Here is a 22052-nt window from a genome sequence, read left to right as displayed (position 1 = left end):
GATCTTGTGCTATCAACACTCTTTTATCATCGCAAGTATCCGCAAGAAAGGTCATAACATATAGATACAAATGACTTAATGAGGCCTTCATACTTTTGTCATTTCCATCTATTACACTGAATTCATATGTACATCTGATGTACTAGCTCTATCATTACCCCTCCTTTGCACACGTTGGGTTGGGGCATGAGTAGGCTGTAACCCAAAGGCTTCAAGGTAAAGCTGGAATACATTTGGTGACTCTGACAGTTCATGCTCTTCCATCCATTTTGAATCCATAGGCGGATAGTTCTTGAACTTTACCAAATAGCGTCTTGCAACTTGTCCTTTAACTTTTCTGTCCTTATGTGCCAAAACATGCTCAGGTACCAGGATCTCACCAAGTTCCTCAGCTTCTGGCTGATCCTCATCTGGCATATCTTCTGGCACATCACCCACGAAGGGTCTTAGAAGACTCACGTGAAACGCATTATGAATCTTCCATGCATCACGCAATTTCAGCCTGTAAGCCACATCGCTGATCTTGTCAAGCACTTGAAAAGGCCCATAGTAACTCATGCTGAGCTTAGGAAACAGCCGTTCCTTGCCCTTCATCTTCTTTAACCTTGCCTTTTCGAACCTTAACAGAACCCAATCACCAGGTGATAGTGGCAATTCACGACGGTGACGATCAGCAGCCTTTTTCTCCAAGGCAACTTTAATCTTCTTATACATCTCATCCATGTTCTCAACATATCGATCTGCCTCAAAGATCTTGTCCTTTGTATGCAAAATGGGAGGAACCTTTTTTCCGCCTTCAACAATCTCAAAAGGTGCTTTGCCAGTAGACGAATGCACCGTATTATTGTACGCATACTCTAGCATAGGCAAATACTGTTCCCACTTGCCCTTATTATCTGACACATAGCATTTCAGCAGATCTAAGACAGTAGAATTAGCCTCTTCTGACTGTCCATCAGTTTGTGGATGAAACGAAGACGAGAACTTGAGCGTAGTACCCATGTTCTCAAACAATCCTCTCCAGAACAAACTGGTCATGCGAGGATCACGATCACTGATAATCGATTGTGGCATACCATGGTACTTAAACACATTGTACATCAACAAGCGTGCCATCCGATCAGATTTTATCTTCTTCTTGACAGGGATAAAATGGGCCTGCTTGCTGAACCTGCAGATAATGGTCCATATACCATCATTCCCTGTTGGCGTCGTTGGAAGATCAAAGATAAAAGTCCATAGCAATGCTTTCCCATGGCTTATCCAGAATCGGCAGTGGTTGTAACAACCCTGGTGCCTTTTGCCTGTCAAACTCGACCTTTTGGCAAACTATGCATACTCGCACAAAGGCATCTACATCTCTCCTCAAGGTAGGCCAATAGAAGAATGTCTCTACCGCTTTAATTGTTGCATCAATGCCACGATGCCCTGCATACGGTGGGACATGACTCTCTTCCATGACCTTATGTCGCAGTGGCCTAGTGACACAAAGTCTGCCATGCATCATCATAAAACCATCTCTGAGGAGGTAGTGCTCGTGATGTTGCCCCTCTTGTAACTGTTCAAAGATCCTTGCAAAATCTTCATCAGCAGTATATTGTTCCTTCATGTCATCTAACTCATGATGATAAGGAATTGACACAGCTGAAATTTGTGGCTTTCTTGATAACGCATCAGCCACAACATTCTTCTTGCCTTCCACATGCATAATCTGGAAGTGGAACATGGAAATAATGTTTGCCCATCGCATATGCTTTTCGGATAACTTTGACTGTGTCAAGAAGTATCGCAAGGTCTAATGATCTGTTTGGACAACAAAATCAGCACCTAAGAGGTAGTGCTGCCAGCTAGAGAGCGCATGAATCACGGCCAAGAGCTCTTTCTCATAGACTTGCATAGTCCTCTCTGGCCCTTGCAAAATTCGGCTTTCATAAGCTACTACCCGTCAATCTTGCATTAGCACTGCTCCGATGCTACTGCCACAAGCGTCACACTAGACCACAAATGACTTCCTGAGATCTGGCAAAACAATAACTGGATCTGAAGTCAACTTTTCCTTTAAGAGACTAAAAGCTGAAATCTTTTTTTGGGTCCATCTGAAAGTGACCTCTTTCTTTTGCAAAGCGTGAAGAGGCGATGCTATCATTGCAAAATTTCTAATAAACCTTCTATAGTAGGAACACAATCCCAAGAAGCTTCTGACATCGTGCACAGTCTTCAAGTCTGGCCATGTTTTGATAGCTTCGACCTTTGCGGGATCCATTCTAACACCATCCTTTGAGACTATGTGGCCCAGAAAGTGGATCTCTTCGAGGAAGAATTCACTTTTCTTAGGATTGACAAGTAACCTGTGACTGTGCACCTCTTCAAACACAATGGTCAAGTGACGCCTATGCTCCTCTTCATTCTTCGAATACACTATCATGTCATCCAAGAACGTTCCAAGAAACTGTTGATGCGAGCGAAAAATCCGGCCCATTATTCTATTGAACGTGGCAGGAGCATTTGTTAGCCCAAACGGCATCACTAGAAACTCATAAAGACCAAATGTCGTTCTAAACACAGTCTTGTGCACATCCTCTGGCCTTATACGAATCTGATGGTACCCACTCTTAAGGTCTATCCTGCTGAAAATTGCAGCACCCTCTAAACAATCGAGAATATCATCAATTCTAGGAATAGGGAACCTATTCTTGATGGTATTCTTATTCAACGCACGGTAATCAATACACATGCGCCATGAGCCATCCTTCTTCTGCACTAGGAGCACTGGGGAGCAAAAGGGTGAAGAACTAGGCTGAATCAGCCCCTTCTCTAATAACTCCTCAACCTGGCCCATAATCTCTTTCTGTTGTGCCGCACTAACCCTATAGGGAGGTCTATTTGATGGGCTACACCCTGGCACTAAATCTATCCGATGATCCTCAGGTCTCTCTGGCGGCAATTGCGACGGTAATGAATCAGAAAACAGTCACTAAACTTTTGCAAAAATGCTGACCTTTCTTTATCTAACACAGATAAATTTGACTGATCACTTTCTGAGACATCACGTGCAAAAATCAAGTACACAGAAAGATGATTCTTTATTACAGAAGTGATAGCAGAAGCAGATACAATAGGGACTGACTCTCCTCTAAGCTTTACATCCAAGATGTGAGTTTTGCCCCTATGTTGTACAATGATCTTTTTGTTGTAGGCATCCAAGCCTCCATGCACTCGAAACATCCACGGGATCCCCAACAAGGCGTCACAACCTGCCAGCGGCATGATGTAAAACTCTTCAGTGTCCACATACGACTGAATATGCAGACGCAGTTTTCCAATGATGGGAGCAACACACTCTGAGTTGCCAGGACATGCCAACCCTACCTCTGCTGTGTACCCCATCTCTTCAACTCTGATGCCCACCTTCATAGCTAACTCTGGTGAGATAAAGTTGGCTTTGGCACCTGGATCAAAGAAGATGAGTGCCGTCTAATCCCTAACTTTACCCCATGCCCTCCATAACTCACTGGCATCTGTGTTGGGCCTGTCACCCACCATGTCTGGCACTAAACCTGCCGTGGGTTTTGGCTTCTTGCCTTTCTGGTCTTCTTTATCCTCTAAGTCAGCTGGCCTTTTCCTTTGTGGACAATTAATAGAAAAGTGACCAGGCTGCTCGCATACAAAGCATTTCTTCTCAGCCATTAGGACCTTCTTTTCATCGAGCGACTTGCGCACAAAAGGCTTCCTTTTCTGTTTCTTTGCCTGTGCTCCAGAAGTCCCAGCTGAATCCTTGTCTTTGGTGGCCTTTTCTGACCCCTGTGAACCGATCAAGAGCCGTTTTCACAAAGGGCTTCTTTGCTGAATTTTTCTTTTGCTGCCCTCCTTTGTCACTACTCGGAAATCCACTGTCCTCTCCTTTCAACAAGGCAAGACCAGTGTTCGCAACTTCCATAAGCTGAGTAAGGGTAGCCACTCTGTTCTTTGTACAGTAATCACAAAGCCCTTTAGGCAGCCAACAACAGTACTTTTCTATCTGCTCTGTCAGTGGCACAAATATGTAGGAGGTCACTGAGAGTAACGCTTTACAAAACCTCCTATTGTACTCCAGCAAGCTCTTGCACGAAGCTAAAGTAAGCTGGTGTCAATCTGTCAGGACATCGGCTTCAAATTCATTTGATAGCCAAGCGGATGCAAACATTTGCTTGAAGTAAACCCAAGTGGCGGGTGCCTGTCCTTGCATTAACAATGTCGTCCACCATGTAAGCGCATTGTCCTTTAAGAAAGTGACAGCTTTCCTGACCTTCGAGGCCTCTGTAAAATTCCCTCCCGCATAAGCTGTATCAAACTGCTGGAGGAAAGTGAGGACCTTTGTTTTATCCTCGAAACCACTGAAGGTACTGAACTTTACCGCTGCACCACCTTCTTTGTAAGCCTTCGGCTTCTCTAGTGCCCCTAAGTTGTCATACCGAATGGTCTGCAACAAGGGCACTGTAGTAGGCATGATCGGCACGTCTTGGCCATTCACATTTTGCGTCAAAGGTGCGATATTTGGCTGCTGTCCAGAAAAACCAGCCATGCCAAAATGACCCTGTGGCACCCCAAACTGGCCCTGGTTGCAGTGGAAACCTTGTTGCATGCCGATACTACCATACATGGGGTTTGGCATGATGCCTTGCATACCCCGAACATTGTTTCTGGCATGTACGGCTGACTTCCAGGCGCATAACCAACCATACTTTGGAACACTGATCCACCCCCGAAATACCCAGGATGTACCGTGGGTGGTGGAAAAACTGAGTGCATAGCTTGGTATCCAGCTCCCTGTCCATTCAAAACAGCATGTTGGCTCTGAAAGGTGGCGGGCTGAACTGGCATAACCTGTGGAATAGGCGTTCTAGCCACCTGTTCAAGCACGGGAGGAACCTGCTTTGGAGCCCCCGACTCCGCAACATGCGAGTGTTCCCTTTCCTCCTGCGCCACATGAAGTACCTGGGCTTGAGCATCAACAAGCTCCGTACGCAGCGTAGGTTGCCTATTTTGTTGTTGCACTGGTGGCGCTTGCAAGAATTCCATAAACCTCGGACTCTGCACCAACTGCGAAAAGACATTCACCGCGGCAACTAACTGAGTCTTGAACGCATCATCCTCAAGTTGCCCAGTCATAAAGTCCTGCACTACTCGAGGGACATTCACTTTGACAGGAGGTACAGACTGACGTGGCTGTGAGCTCTCGCTAATCTCAAAAACCATAGGAATCTCCTGCCTGTCCTTTGAAGAGGAACCCTCTTCCATAATTCCCTTCCCCTTGTCGGCCATAGTGTAATCCCCGCGTTCTTGCACTCTGTGTCTTTACCCTAAACAATCCAGGCTCACTCTTTAAGGAAAAAGTGATTGATGTCCCGGCGATGGAACCATGAAACCGGCCCGTAGGGCTGTAGGCGTTGGCTTTCACCCGAAATTCTTTACTTTAGACACACACACAGAGCACTTTGCAAAGGAGACCTGTAACGGGAATCAACACTTAATCACACACACAGCTCGGAAGCTAGAATACTCCGAGCAGACGCCGACAACCTGTAGGCCCCAAAATTGACGCCCCTTTCTGTATTTCTTTATTCTTTACAAGGGTAAAGTACAAAGAAGAGTCCTGGGAATCCTTTGACTATATCCCACTGGATACCGCCTGTTTTGGCCAAATTTCGGTAGCATAACAGTCCCTAAACTTGCGCGAAACCAATTCCCCTGCTGGAACTCGCTTCTACTGGCGTATACCCTCTGAAACCTGCCCAAAAACAGTAAATTCAGCACGCTGTATTTACTGGTTTTTGCCCTGTTTTCAGCCCCAAACAGTCCCCTAATTGTCCTCTGCCAGTGGGGCACGATTCCCAAAGGTTTTGGCATCCGTATGGCTGAAAAACAGTAAAATTACAGCGCAACCACAGCGCTGATTTTGCACCTGTATGGTGAGGTTATGACCCTCACCAATGCCTGCTTTGGAGTAGCAGCTAGCTACCCCTATTCCTGCTCAAAGAGGCTCTTGCCTCAGCACAAAAGCATGAACCCACACAGCTGTACATCAGTCAAATGAGGAGCCCTCTTGTGGGGCATCACATAATTGCACGTAGGGGAGAGAGAGAGCAGTGTGTAGTGTGCAGGGCATCACTCCTAGCACCACACTGTACATGAGAGGGAAAGGAAGCACTCCATAGCTCTTAACCTGTGACAAAAGCTGAAATGAGGCCTCTCCCAACTTAAAAATCAGGGCCCATTTTTCTGCAAGGAGAAAGTTCATGAAAAATCGACACTTGGCGCATTTACAAGCATTTGCCCGTTTCGGGTTCGCCGCTTAAAAATATCATGACCGGTTGCCCAATTGACTTCGCGCCAGAGTTGTAAAATGTTCCCCTAGTCGTACCGGGGTAATGACGCGAACACATTTCACGGCCCAAAATAGCAGTTCCCTAAATTTTAGGAGATGCTTCCGTTGGGCTCCCACTGGTCTTCTAACCATCTATCCTCATTGGGACCGCATCCAAAAGTGCAATGTGGCCCAACTGTCGGATACTTTTTGTTGGTAGTCCCACCTTGACTTTACGCCTTAATTGAGTTCACTTCTTAGTATCCACCAACTTGCTAAGTGCGACGGGGGGACCTATATGATCTTGCTCTGAGCCTAGACATCCTCTTACCATACGAATTCCAATGCCGACCACTACCCATCTGCGGGTGAAACTACTGTTCACTTTGGCCATGCAATGTCCGACCGTTTGCTACTTCAAGAAGAGGGTCTCAAAACCCCTTGGAAAGAAACCAACAACTAAAGTTAGCACGTGATCGTTAACAGTTAGTGACAGTGGCCGGTTCGGTGGTGTGCTTCCACGTATTAGATCAATGGTATGATGCTCAGGACGAGCTGGTGGCAACTCGCGTAGGAGGCCCTCAGAAAAGCAATCAGCATGAGTGTGGAGAAAATCTTGGCGTTCTTTTTCTATATCAGACATATTTGTCCTATCATCATCATTCAACTCTTTCAAAAAGATCGAGTAAACAAACAGACTGGATTTCAATAATTTTGAAACGGCCGAAGCCGATACAGTAGGGACAGACTCGCCCTTAAGTTTCACATCAAGTACAATGATTCGGCCCTTTTCTGTAGTCAAAGTCGCTTTTCTCGCCCGATAGTCGACCACGGCGTTGTTCTTATGGTACCAAGGAATTCCCAGGAGTACATCACAACCTTCCAAGGGCATTATGTAGAAGTCCTCGTGCCCCAAATACCCCAGACAATGCAGCTGAAGTTTGCCAATGACAGGTGTAATGGCTACGTCCCTACCGAATGCCGCTAGACTGCCTCTGCTAGTGATCCCATCCGATCGGGTGTAATGTCGAGCCGCGTCACCAATTCAGGTGAAATGAAGTTGGCCTTGGCTCCTCCATCAAAGAAAATCAAGGCTTCTTGATCTTTCACTTTGCCCCAAGCTCGGCAAAGTTCTGTACTCTCATCAATCGTGCTTGGGTCAGTACCCATGCAATCTGGAATGAGTCCTGCTTTCATCTTGCCTTTCCGTCCACGTTCCTCACCTGCTTTTGAACTCTCTAGCCTATCTTCATCTTGTTCTTTCTGTGCCTTTTTAGGACACTTCGTGGAGATGTGTCCTTGTTCCCCGCAACCAAAACACTTCCCCTCTTTAATGTAGTTGGCTCTTTCCCGAGGAGTGAGCTGGGGTCGTGCATCCTTACCTTTTTGATTATGGGGTCTCTTCTTCTTTCTACTTTCCTTCTTAGAAGTGTGTTCTATTTTCTATGTCATGATCTCATCTGTGGGATAAGTCAAACTGCCTGAGTGTATGGCAAAGCCCCGTTTCGCATGACATCAGTTCTTCAATAGAATCTGACCTTTGCTCTAAGCAGTGATCTCGGATCTCCGTAGGAAGTCCCAAGGTAAACCGCTCAATCTGTTCTTTAAACAAGATCTTCTTAAATGAACAAGCGGGTAGAAAAGAGCTCCAAAATCTCTTGCAATATGCGTCTAAGGTATCTTTCTTGGTCATCCGAAGATGATTCCACGTAGTTCTTATGTCGGGTTCGTACTCCCGAGTCAACCAAGAAGAAATAAAAAGCCTTTTAAATTTCAGCCATAGTGCTCTGAGTAATGTCCTCCAGAGAAAGCTATATCAAACTACTGTATGAAGGCCAAAGCCCTCGAAGCATCTCGGAATCCAAAAAAAGTGTCAAATTTAATTGATTGTCCACCTTCTTTAAATTCTTGAACTTTCTTGCTTTTATCCTCCAGAAAGTCATGCTGGTTGGCTTTATAAAAATTCTTCTTCTTTGCATAAAACTGTGATCATCGGAGTCCGAACTATGTGAAGACGAGTCCTCTGTAGAACTGTCAGAAACTGGGTAAAACTTAGGCTTCTTTGCCTTTTTCTTGCCCTTTCCAAAGCGTTGCTTTTTGCTTCGCTTTTTCCCTTTTCTATCTTCTTCGCTCGAGTCAGAAGAGCTAGAAGAACTGTCAGAAGAAGAAGAAGAAGAAGAAGAACTAGTCCTGAGGGTATTAAACCTCTTGTGTCCTCCCACATAGGGAATGCCCAAGTCATAGAGCATTAAGCTCAATGTCTTTCTTTCACAAACATAGTATGCGAACACATTAAAGAAGGTTCTTGTTCCGGGCCGTCGCTCAACGTAGGCGGACGGTTCCAATCCAAAGATTCCATGTGCACGGCAACACTTTTTTCCAATTTTTTCCTCCTGTGAGTTATTACCACCAGCAATGTTTTCCAGATGCCCATTAGCGTCTCTTCCTTACGGAGGCCAACAAAAAAACGTTTCACCTTGCAAGCATCTAGGACTGCTCACAAAATCTTAGGCAGATAAAATTCTAGCCAAACCATTTTGTGAACATAAGTTCAAACTCGTTCGCCCACTCAAGGGCGAACCCGCTTTAATTCTCAATGATGTTATCCCATATGTGGTTAAGGTAATTCTTACCATTTTAAAACGGTTGGCGAGTTATAGTCTTACGATCATAATAGTTCAAATTTATTCCAGCAGCGTGTAAATGCTACTTGACCTGCTCATGAAGAAACATAGACCACAACCAAAAGTGCTACTGTAATGGTAAAAGCACATAGCGTACTCAATGATCAATGACCATCAGAAAATTTCTTCTCCATAGAGAAACTCAAATTCCTTTTGCCGAACACATCTCAAATAGAGATTTCGTGTCGGAACATCTTCGTGTCGCAAAAAGACACTCAAGAGAGTATAACAAACTCCCTCCACTTCCTAAAAAGGAAATTGGTTCGTTTAATTTCGTTCAGCAGAAAAAAATTCAATCGGTAGATGACCCACCTTGGTATAGGTCTGCATCTTCGTGTGTTATCCATGTACCCAAAGGTGTACATAATTCTCAAGTTGTGTTAGAGTTTTCATGAACCTTGGGAAATTACCTTCCCTTCGTAAGATCCTTAAAGCGAAGACGTTGAACCTAACGATCCCTTCGTTCGATCTTAGAGCAAAACCCGCTCATCAGAGAAACTGCGATTTCAAATCTCAAATTCCACGAGCACATGCTGTAGCCGGTTCTTGCTCCTTCCCTCATAAAGAGGGTGTTCATTCACTTGTGCGAAAAGCACTACCATATCTCCCTTACCAGGTAGGGGGTGTTGGTTCATAAGGTACTCAAGCTTAGTGAAAGCTTTTCTTGGTTGAAATCTCGGAATGGTTCCTTCCTTTCTGCCGTCCTACCCGCAATAGCGGGTAATTTGTAGGTGAACTACCGGATACGAGATCAATAGTTGACCTTCCGGATGGTTGAGCAAACCAATTCATCGCATAAAGCAATGTTTCAACTCAATTCTACTCTCATAAACACTCGAGAGTGATTTTCCTGGTTAGACACATGCATATCTCGTGCATAAAAGCAATACGCAGTTTATGGGTTCCTCAAAGATTTAACTTTGATCAAAGACCTTCCCTCTTACTTAAAGCTTGAGGGTCTTCGTTTCAAAAACTCGGGAGTTGAATTGAATTCCCTTACTCCAAACTTTCTTCGGATAGCCACATATTCCGTCGGGGAGGGATAACAAAAATTTGATGTTTCTGTGTTTAATAATTCCCGTCCCACTGCAGGGAATAGATTCTATGTACGTTGAGATGTACACTTTCAACTTTTATTGCTGACTCCCCCATCAGCTGCAAAGTAGCCTGTAGATGCGTTTACAAATTCGGGCAAAAGTCCTTCGTTGAATTTCATCTTTCCTTCCTCATAGAGGATCAAGAGTGGAGCTACCTTGACAAGAGTAAACCACTACTTGCTTTGACTTGCTCATGTTCCAATTGGGCAAACCGATCCCAATCTTCTTGGATGCCTTCCTCAAAGCGTAGAGGAAAAAAATTTGTCAAAAAATTCAGCCTTGAATTGAATCCTAAGTTCCTTGCAGAGCTTTGGTATACCACCAAGTACTTGCAATCCCCTTGAGGTGTTTGGTCACATGCCTCACCTTCAACGCTTTTCAGAAATTGTCGTTTGCAAAGGCAACTTCATACTGTCGAATGAAAGCGGTAGCTTCCGAAACATCTTCCCTTTATCAAACTTGACCTGAGGGTTCTCAGGTCTAAAGATCTTCATATTCTTCCCGAAAAGACGAGTTTTCTTGGCTATGGTTTTGAATTGATATTCATGGATATTTTCTAGGTTCTGAAGCATCTTGAGCATTCAGCTCCTCAGATTCTCTAGGTTCTTGAGCATCATACTCTTGCCGCCTTCTCAAAGAATCCCAAGTCTTGTGTCGACTTCCTGCAGAGAGAAAAATTTTCCCATCTCTGCAAGCTTTTTCCTGCAAGGCTTAGGATTCCGCCTGCTTACTTCTCTCTTGGCTTGTCATGGCTTCTTCCCGTATCATCCCAGAGTCGTCCTCCTTGACAGAGAGAGAGAGGAGACCATGCTCTGATACCACTGTCATAAACGGGAGCGCATAGCAATATAGAATAGACTCGGATAAATAGAATTTATCACTCAATACTGAAGCCAAAGTATATAGAAAGAAATAGATAAAGGGACAGAGATAGAGAGTGAGCAAATCGGCAAAGTACTAGGGACCAGAAGATGGGCTGGTCCCTCCCCGTAATAGTAACTTCATTAATGAGGAAAAGTCTATACAAGCACTTGAACCGATCGTATTACCACGTTCGTTCTAGAATAAGACGATGGATGTTGGAAGCCTCGGCTTCCTATTCCTAAAGCAAAACCCTATACCAAGGAACTTCCGTTCCTTATTCCAAATCCTCGAGAATCAAGGCTCTCGCCTTTGGATCTCACCTTCCAGACTCAGGGCATTGCATCCCTGCAACTCTTACTTTGTTTCCAGAGTCCTCTACAACTCTTCTTTCTTGGACGTGAAGTCCTTTCTTGGGAATCCCGACTTCCGGATCACAACTTGAGAGACTACCTCTCTTCAATCCGTGGATCTACTTCCCAAACTCGGGTATGAAACCCTTGGGCTGATCTGGCTCTAGTTCCTAGGGAGCAATTCAAAGTGGAAGCCACAAAGCAGCGATATGAATTAAATATGGCATACGTTAGCCAAATATTAACAAAAGAAAAATGATTCTCTCTTCTTTCTTCTTCTAAACAAAAAAATGATTCTCCCCTTTCTTATGGTAAACATACTCCCGACAAAAAGTGCATCCTCTCACCGTATTGTGCAAGTGCAGGATGATAGCATATCCTCATAGTGGTAGCTTCCAAGGATATCCTCGTACACAAACAGCCACGGAGAGGATTAAAAGACATCCATGTGACTACTTCAACCTCCATACACAAAAATCCATGACGAAAAGAAAAGGCAAATAGAACTCACCATAGACTTCCACAATCAGCTCGCATGTGCCTCCAATGCTCTCCTCTCTTGCTAGTAGCGTCCCATACCGCCCTATGCAAGAGGGTTTCCATGTCAAATGCACGAGTTGGAAGTAGCTCTGATAAATATATTAGTCCTAGGCCAGATCCATCCTACACTAATGACATGACACAGCCACTTTCACTCATAGACGAGCATTAAGAGCAGACATCAGGCTCACCTCCCAACCATAAAGCCACAACAAGCTCACCTCTTAGCCTAGGAGCCTACAACCATCGGACTAGGCTCTATAACAAGGGCTGGTGTCCCATACCACCAAGCCCACACCAAACTAGTGTGCAGGTAGAGCTGCCAAGGGTCTATGGTGATTACACAAGATAGTTACAAATGAGTATAGGGTCTTATTTTATAGGACTCCTTAACCACCCTAACCATAGGGCCATGTCTCAGGTGCCCAACTTGATGTCTGCGGATGTAACAGGTCCCCTATGATTTGCATCAAAATTTCTCCTGTATTTTAAGCCAATTTTTGAAAGCCGCTCTCCTGGGTACTACCCTAGTTGGTACGATCATGCCACATCAACGTTTTGTAGCAAGCGTCCATGAGTGTGAGAGCAGCTCTAGTGTGAAATTTCCTTCTTTTATCACATGCATTTGAAAGGTGCCACCAAACTACCAAGATTTTCTCAAGGTTGAAAGTACACTTTGTTCTAGTAACCACCCCTAATTGCCTACTTCACATTGCACAAGCTCAATGATCACAATAAGACCAGCGATAAATCAAAGTCACCTAATTCCTTTTCACCTAATCCCCCCGTCTCTTTTTGCAAAAGAAGAGGATGTGCTACTGAGTACTGATGAGCCATAGGTCCCCAGGGAACCATACAAGCATAGTTAAAGGGGACAAAGGGGACGGCTGCTAGAGACGAGGGACGACCAATTTTGGGACGAGGACACGCTGGGACGGACGGCTGAAGTGTTGCCAACTGGGGATGCGGCCTAAACGTCTCGGTGACGGCAGGGAACATTTGATCAACAGTCAACATTTTTTAAAATTCAAAAAAGTCAACATTTTTTAAAATTCAAAAAACTGACCATTTCTAGCGGCCAATTTGCATCCAACAGCCATATTTTCAAGTTTGAAGCTTTCAAGCCTATAAAAGCCACCCCTTGGGTCTTCATTTATCAAGCTCTCCACCTCAACTTTCAAGCCAATTGCTCTACGCGGTACGGTCGTCGGTCTACCCTCTCCTCTCTACCTTCACCTCTACGGTCTACCCTCTCCTCTACCCTCGAGTCTCCTCTCTACCATCACCTCTATCCTCTCTCTACCCTCGAGTCTCCTCTCTACCATCACCTCTATCCTCAAGGCTCAAGCTCTCCAACTACTCTCTCTCTCTCTCTCTCTCTCTCTCTCTCTCTCTCTCTCTCAAGTGGTTAGCCCTTTACACTTTTGTTTAAACTTTACCCCCTTTTCCTTAGTCGTCTTGTTATCCTTGTCACTGAGATGACACTGAAATTTGACTCATTTTGAGCCCTTGTGGCATGTACTTTTCATTTTGTATCCATCTAAATTCTCGTGCCATCGATGTTTTATTAGCACATTTGCGTCTATATGACTCATGTTCTCTGGTCTACTTAGTGGTCAAAGTGATGCTCTATGTGTGTGGCATGTGTTTAGATCAAAAAATGCCAAAAAAACTCTTCTTTTTTTTTTGCCATTCCAACCCCCATCCCCGTTTCCTAACCTTTATTAGATCAAAAAAAGCCAAAAAAACTCTCTTTTTTTTTTTGCCGTTCCAACCCCCATCCCCATTTCCTAACCTTTATTGTCTCGCCCCCGTCCCCATCCCCGTTCACGACCCCGACCCGCCATTCCATGTTACTACGCATACAAGCCATGAAAAATATGTGGAAATGCTCCTGGTTTAACATAGCTGATAGGAGACATAGAGTTAGAATCATGGTGGCGGAGAACGTAGTGGTGCGATACCACTACCTCAAATGAGCTCGACGATGCTCCTCAATTGCTCTGAAAGTGATCCTCTGGCTGTGTAAAGTGTGAACTATCTCTATCCATGTGGTGTCGAAAGTAACCAGGAAATGGAAGGCAAACCAATGAGAACATGCATATTTCTAGCTTTCTATCATCCATGAAGCTATAGCAGCCACAAAAAAGAAAGCAAATCTCTCTCTCTCTCTCTCTCTCTCTCTCTCTCTCTCTCTCTCTCTCTCTCTCTCTGTCTCTGTGTGTGTGTGTGTGTGTGTGTGTGTGTGTGTGTGTGTGTACGCGCTTGCTCATTTTTGTTTAAAAGAGAAGAATATTGAGACTTACCAGGCTCTCAAAAATCGGAGCATCTTCCACCTTTCTCCCAATCACCAAAACGAGTAGGCTCAAGACCTTTGGGGCCTCCAATCTCACCAGTAAGAGGATTCTTGTACTCGTGCTCTTCTTCTTCTTCTTCTTCTTCTTCTTCTTCTTCTTTTTGCTGTTCTTCTTGAACCTGACTCTGACTCTGAGGACCATTGGGGGTTTCCTCTGCAGAGCTGGCGTGGCCTTCAGCAGACGAGGGCTCCTCTGCATGCGAGCTCTTATAGTGAAGATGAGGTTCGGTATGGATTGCAGAACGAGGTATGTTCTGCAGTGCAAATCGACATACCGTAGCCAGACTACGAGCTTCTGGAGAAATTCCAAGCTTCATCGCAGCGCGCTCCATAACAGAAGTCAAGAAGGGAATGCCGTCTAATCTAACTTATATAATGGAGAGGGAAAGTGCCACGTGGGAACCACAAAACTTAATTTTTATTTTTTTTTAAGTTTGCAATGGCATCTCTCTTTGTGCACTGCGCCTGCTTCATGTGTTGCCCCTGCCTCATGAAGGTGTTGTGCGTCGTCCCCATCTTATCCTCATTTATTGCTTTGCACGAGTGTGCCTGGGTACGTACTACGATTCTACGAATCATGGCGGTCTCTCTCTCCCCCCCCCCTCTGTCGCCACAACAGCGTCGCCCTAGATGCGCCAGCCCTATCGTCGCGAGCGAGTCTCCTGTTGCCTACGAAGCCTCGGGCACAGTAAGCATTCGATGAGTCTCCAGCCAACTCTGTGAGCGACCGCCAGCAACTGACTGCCACCAACGAAAGTTAGGGGTGGTCATAAGCCCCTCGATCGAGCCTGCTCTTCCAGCCTCTCAAGTCTACAAAGGACAGCCAGAGCCTGTTATTGCGAGCCATGACTATTCGAGCCTCTTCTTGAGGAGACAAGCCTACTTTCGCAGGGGTTGTGCCAACACGCCCAGTGCTTGACGACCACACCCGCCTTCAGCATGAGGTCGAGAGACTCTACAAGGAGAATCAAGACCCGAAACAAAAGCTCGCAGCAATTGTCATCAAATCTAATATCTAACCAACCCAAATGATTTTTTCATATTAAACTGATCATTTAATGTGGGAGAATAAACAAGAACAAGGGTTAAGATATAGACATGTGCTTATAGATTTATCTCAAGAGGGGGCCAATGGTAAAGGGGCCCAAATGAGAGATGGCGTGTCAAAGAGCAAAGCTAACCAATGGAGCATAAAGACCTTAGGGTTAGCTTCATTGAAGACCTCCAATAGTTAGCGTTAAAAGTCATTTGACCTTAGGTAAGCTAGGGTTGTGTTTGAAGTGGGAACCTCACCCAAGCTTGAGGTGCTTGTCGTGCATGATGACTGAGATGCTTGAAGTGCTTGATGACTGAGATGCTTGAAGTGCTTGATGATTGAGATGCTTGCCATGCTTGAGATGCTAGGGTTGTATTTGAGGTGGGAACCAAGCTCAAGCTTGAGGGGCTTAAAGTTTGTGCTTGTGGTGAGAAATGGGCCCAAGGTTGAGGGGCTTGAGGTGGCACAAAAGTCAAAGCAAATCCTTACAAGCGGGCGAGCCATGCAAGAAGGGGGGGTGGTTGCTTGACCACTCTCTCTCCCAAAGGGCACCCTTGCCCAAGAGGCAAGTAGGACACATGTCAAGCCCCTAGCTAGGTTACCCTCTAAAGCCTATTGGTTGGCCTTCCAAGGGGTCCAATGATAATTTAGTGGATTTAATTAATTGTTTTATCATTTATCAAGCCCTCTCTCTCAAAGGGTAAAGGGGGGCACTTGTCCCAAGGCTACCCTTGTTGCTTGGTATGACTCTTGCTTGTGATTGGCTAGACCTGAGGGGTCCAATGAGCTTCAAGCATGAGCTATAAGGGGGGGTCGACCAAAGCAAGTAGGGGGCATGCTTGCGGGGTATACTCTCCCACACACACACACACACACACACATTGTGCATTATGCTTGCGGGGTATACTCTCACACACACACACACACACACACACACACTCATTGTGCATTGTGCATTGTGCAAAGTTCAAGAGCTCCCTCTCCTTCTCCAAGCAAGTAGAGAGGTTGAGAGCCTACACCAACACTCTTGGCTATGGAATGCAAATCCAACCAAGAGCCATGCTTCAATGCTTAAGCTTGCAATCTTCTCCATCTTCATTATTATGCTATTATGTATGCTAGCAAGAAGAGTGATGATAAGTGAGGAACTAATTCTTTTTCCTATGAAATGTTTCTTTTTCCTCTTCCCTACCCTCATTCCCTGCTAGCTCTCTCCACCTTCAATGGTGTTTGAGGTCTTGGGACAGAGGCTTGGGATAGTTAATGCTTTCCACAAAGTTTATGTGATGCTCGTGATGCATGAATATTTCCATCTTCATTACATCACCTAGGTCACAAGGAACACAAAGATTGTATTGTAACAAGTCTCTCTTGATGGGAGAAACTATAATACAAATGCCTATTGGAGGGGGGACCGGCTCGACATAAATCCGGTCCTCAATTGTTGTCATGTTCTCTAAACTCTCTCTTGCAAAAGTATTGTTCATGCCAAGTTAATCAAATGCTATGTTCTGTTGCTACCATCAACTAAGTTCACCCGCTATGCTCTCAAAGTAATTTCCCAAAAGTACTTTCTCTAATTTTCGCTACTCTCAAAGTTAATAGGCCATTTCCATTGCAGCAATCGAGGTCCATCTCGTCGCAGTGGTGGAGAAATGCAAAGCTGAAAAAATAGAATCCATGCTTGCTAAAACCAAAACGGAGGTGGAAATCACTCTCACAAAGGAGGTCAAGGCTCAAGTGCAAGAAGTTGTTTCTCACGATCAACGATCGTGTAACATTCACGTTACGCGAACGAAAACGACAGGAGGACATTGCTCTTAATGTTCACATTGGTGGTCTCCCAATTGATTGGAAAGGGGAGGGAGACATCAAATTCACGAAGGCCCTTCCTCAAATTCAAGCGGCACTTCCCATGCTACAATGGAATGAAGAGGCAATCACCACTATTACACACGAGCACTGAACCAACCATGCTATCCTCACTCTCAAGACTAGAGAGGATCGAATCAAACTTCTACAACAATCAAGGCTTCTCAAAGACACTAAGCTTTGGCTTGTAGAAGATCTTACACCCACTCAACTCAAACAAAAGAAGATAGAACTTCAAAAGATGCGTGACGCACGAGCAGAAGGAGAATGGGGGTTTATCGAGAAGGTAAAACCATCATCGAGGAGTTTCGAACTCCCACACCGGCTTCCGTCTCACCTGCCCCTTCTTAGGTTATCCTTTTTGTTGGACCCTCAATCCTTAACTGAGATGTATATGTGCCCCACTTAGCAGACTCGTTGTACGGTTTTGTTTCTGGTCACATAGGTCATATTTGACCTCCGTGGACGATAATGCAATCTCCCTCTCTCTCTCTCTCTCTCTCTCTCTCTCTCTCTCTCTCTCTCTCTCTCTCTCTCTCTCTCTCTCTCTCTCTCCGCATTGTGTCTGCTTCATGCATGTGTCTATCTCTTTCTTTCTCTAAGTGTGTTTATAACACACATGGAGCGGATTTCGTTATAATAATCATGAGGTATTTGGGACTCAAAGAGGTTCGCATGGCAAGCACCGTGTAGATGCATCTCTCTCTCTCTCTCTATCTATCTATCTATCTCTATTGTACAGCTTGCTCATGCTCAGCAGGCCTAACCTATGATTAGCGTCAATCATTTGCAAACTACTGCACTTAACCTCTGGTTAGCGTCAACCATTTGCAAAATTGTACCTCAAACCACTAATTTGGTGGTGGTTCTAATATGCTGCTGGGTTTTCCAAGAGTTGTGCAAAGAGTCAGTTTAGTATCCACTATGTTAAAGACTTGGAGGTGCCGACTCTGCAAAGACATTAATACAGGCCAATCTCACGAGTCGATTTTGTACCCAATATGTTTAAAAACTTGGAGGTGTTGACTCTACACAGACAACATTACAAGTGGCCAACTGGGGAGGTGTACTTGCATGTAGCAATCAGAAATAACAAGTGGGGGATGATCACTTCTGTAGAGTATACGCGGGGGTCAAAGGGCAGGGCTTCGCCTTGAAATCGGGAGGAGCCGAGGACGACAAGGAAATGGCCATGCAAGCGTGTGCATGAAAAGATTGACGTTGCACGTAAGGGCGGTGGAGTCTACAAAGATGATTGGAGTAGCCACCACAGGCACTGCGCACATCTATAAAAGCCCCCTCTAGCTAAGACCACAATATCAACACTTTAAACTTGCTATCATAATCATAATCCCAATATAATCAGTGGAGCTTCATATAGCTACCCCATTGCTTCACCATTAGTCATGGCATCTACACCGCTAGCTACCGTAGTCAAGCTCCTAACGGTGATGTTGTCGTGCTAAGGTATTTAAAGGTTGGACTCTTTGTGGCATGCTTGCAACTTCCTACCTTCTGTTTTCTAATTGATTAGCATTAAATATTCATGCAAACTTCAAAATATGATCCTGACAATGTTTGATAATTGTCCTTGCATTTTGTGTTACCCATTTTCAATGCGAGTTTCTATAAGTTTCTTACTGAGGTCAGCTCATTGATGATAATCCTCATTATAAAGGTATTTTGTTTCTTTTCTCGATCTCTTAAGACGATCATAAGGATTGTGAGAACCCATGGGATTTTCTCTCACGTTTTTGTTACATTTTTTGGGTAGAAAACATCAAGAATTTTTTTGTCTCCATTACCAAATCAGTAATTGTTTATGTATTTCTTATTTTTGTGAAATATATTGTCCATAATGACTCTACATAACACCATCTACCACGTACGCAAACCTTTCTGTCTATCTCTCTCTCTCTCCCCTGCACGACGTCTATGTGTGATGCTTCTGCTTTCGACTGAGAAGGCAATATAGAAGGTGACAGGAGCAGGGGGTGGTCCTCCTCTTGAGTTCATGCAGACACCAACTCTGATTCATCTCAATTTGCAGAGAATCCAAGTATCTTTTTGATGCATTGGTGACACCGGTTCTTCTTTATGGAGTTGAAGTGTGGGGCGGGAGCATCTCAAAGTCTACTTGGAAAGAGTTTGAGAATGTCCAAAAGCGTTTTCTTACAAACTTTCTCTAAGTGAAGACACAAACACCATATATGCTCCTACTTCTTGAGTCGGGATGTCTTCCAATTGAGGTTATGGGCATGGAAAGGGTTGTGGAGTACATGATAAAGATGCGTCAAAACCCCTCACATCGACTTCCTACAATTGCATGGGAAGCAAGCAAAAAAGTTCAAAAGACGCATAAAAGCAAGATCTTGAGCATGAGATGCATGCAAGACATAAAGAAGTGGTTTGGGAGATGGGATGCATTACACTTGCTACATGATGCTTCAATTGATTCCCAAGTGAATGAAGCTTTTCTACAACGCCAATGTATTACAGCTTGGGAGAAATCCGGTGGGTCACGCTTCATACATTACACCAACCATATTGCCCCCAACTACAAAACCATGTTCTTCGTTGAAAGAGGAACCGTACTCACACTTACTTGCTTGAGCCTATCCCCTTTTCGGTGATACGCACTATCGCAGCCATTCGGCTTAGCTCTCATTTCCTTCGATGCGAGATAGGGCGTTGGGGCAATGTAGAAGAGTAAAATTGATTGTGCACATTATGCTCACTGCAAGTTCGAGAGTCTGAGTATCACACACTACTAGAGTGCTCAGCTTTTGGTCACATCCGAACTTGCTTCTCTTACATTTTCAGCCATAACTTAGACCTACACACTTTCCTCTCCCAGCCAAAGTGTGGGCTTTCCGTTGCGACTCTCATCACCACAACTTTGGAGCATCGAGAGTCACTCATCAGCCATACACATACTACATCACATGTAACTTTGGTCCCATAGGTCATATTTGACCTCCGAGGATGATAATAAAATCTCTCTCTCTCTCTCTCTCTCTCTCTCTCTCTCTCTCTCTCTCTCTCTCTCTCTCTCTCTCTCTCTACATGTTGATGGGTTGGCAGGTTGCTGTCTTGACATACGGGCAAAGGAGCCCTCGACCTGTGAACGTTATCATTAAGGCTTGCTGGTGTGGAAGGTGCCTCCTGGCATCCCCATTAGAAGCTAGGGCTATGCCTGCTTCACGCCCGTGTGCACTTACCTCACCACTTGCTTTAGTTCCCTGCAAAGAGAAGATCCTTGATCCAGGTGCTGCTTGCGCTGGTCGGACATGGGTGCAGTTGACGAGGGTAGCATGCAAGAAGAGTCGAAGATGAACCACTAGGGGGAGCACAGTGTTACAAAATTTCCCTACGATCGGAGATGTGAGTCCAACATCCATTATGAGATCTCTACACTCCTACTTCCTTGAAAGAGCGTGCTAATAATCTCTAGTGTATGAATAATATATGACCATATATGAGGGAATCAGACTAGTAGGGCCAAGGTTGCTTGAAATTGTTCCTATGACGTTAAATCGGAATGTAGTAGCCATTTCTTGCTTTGAGCTCCAACCAACTTATAAACAATGGTATTCTTCTGGGAATGCCTCATCATGTCTCTGTCTAGCCTCAAAAAGCCTATTCTTTGTAGAAATGGGTCATGTCAAATGCTTGGGATAAACTATTCAAAAAATTTTGAAAACTAAAAAATTTGTTTCCAACATCTCTTTATTAATGCTGACCAAAAGCACGAAGTGGTCTCTCCACTTATTATTCAATAAAGATATCATTAAGGGATTTGATGTCATAGTCCAATTCTCTACTATTGAGGCCAATTAATATAACCTACATAATGAGTTCAAATCTACATGGTACGTAGTAGTAGAGTCAAGGTTTCTTGGAACTATTCCTATGATGTTAAATTGGAATGTAGTAGCCATTCATGCTCCATGCTCAACCAACTTATAATAGTGGTGGAGTTAGTAGTTGCTATGTACTGTTCAAGCAATGCCAATGGCCATATATAAATTCTTTTAAAATATATTGTAAGACCTAGGGTAACTAAACATAGGATCCTCCTCCCTACTGCCCCTTATATAGGCTTAGCTCCTAGCACTTGCCCTAAGCAGATCCCCAGTCCACACTGGTCCAGTCCAGGCCCTTGGCCTAGGTCCCTGCCCCCCTAGGTTGGGCCATGCCCCGTAGGACCCTTGTCCTGACATTACTCCCCCCTTAAGGAAGAGTTTTGTTCCTCGAAAACACAAGTAGTAATATCTTCTTAAGAATACTGAGGTTTTCTTTATTGACGTCCCATAAGTGAGCCAGTTGTCTGTATGACCGATAATTGGTGCAGTGAGGAGGTTCAATGAAACCAAGAGCAACATCTTGATTTTCAACATTGTTGTCCGTTTGCAACCACTTGGGTCTAAATGGTAACTCCATTTATAACTCACTTGAGTGCTGTAAAGGAGTAACCACAACTAAGAGTCACTTGGGTCTAAATGGTAACTCCATTTATAACTCACTTGAGTACTGTAAAGGAGTTACCACAACTAAGAGTTGTCCAAAGGCATAACCAGTTTTCAGATCTTCTGAAGGTACTGAAATAATGCAAGGAAACCTTGGCATAACTTTCCATGCAGTTGTGAGCCAGATTTCCTACTCGCCTGAGTATCTTGAAAAGTTCATAGATAGGGAGTGTCCTCATTTTAGAATTCTGAATAGTTTGGAACACAAAGAACTACATGTTCATCCCTAATGAAGGTTACTTGACAACATACTTTGTTAGCACACCTGGTAAGTCCTTGACATATGAAAGTATTGACACAATCTCCAACCCCACCACAACAGGTGTTCAAAGTCAAAAACCGTACTTAAGCAAATTCTAGAATAGGGAGAAAATCATCTAT

The 22052-nt window shown here is 44.4% G+C and overlaps 1 protein-coding gene across 1 annotated transcript in view; it reads right to left on the bottom strand.

Annotated features, from left to right (window-relative positions):
• Window positions 1-14985, bottom strand: part of LOC147454759 (uncharacterized) — a 94327-nt gene extending 79342 nt beyond the window's left edge. Inside the window, exon 1 of the mRNA XM_086517419.1 lies at window positions 14185-14985. Coding sequence (XP_086373545.1) covers window positions 14192-14566 — 375 coding nt within the window. The 5' untranslated portion in view covers window positions 14567-14985 and the 3' untranslated portion in view covers window positions 14185-14191. The remainder of the gene's footprint in view (window positions 1-14184) is intronic.
• Window positions 14986-22052: the final 7067 nt, after the last annotated feature.

The sequence above is a fragment of the Adiantum capillus-veneris genome, chromosome 7, assembly GCF_014529385.1.
Source record: "Adiantum capillus-veneris isolate H3 chromosome 7, ASM1452938v2, whole genome shotgun sequence".
Classification (NCBI taxonomy): domain Eukaryota; kingdom Viridiplantae; phylum Streptophyta; class Polypodiopsida; order Polypodiales; family Pteridaceae; genus Adiantum; species Adiantum capillus-veneris.
Note: the sequence above shows the minus strand (reverse complement) of the source record. Positions and strands in the feature narration are given on the sequence as shown.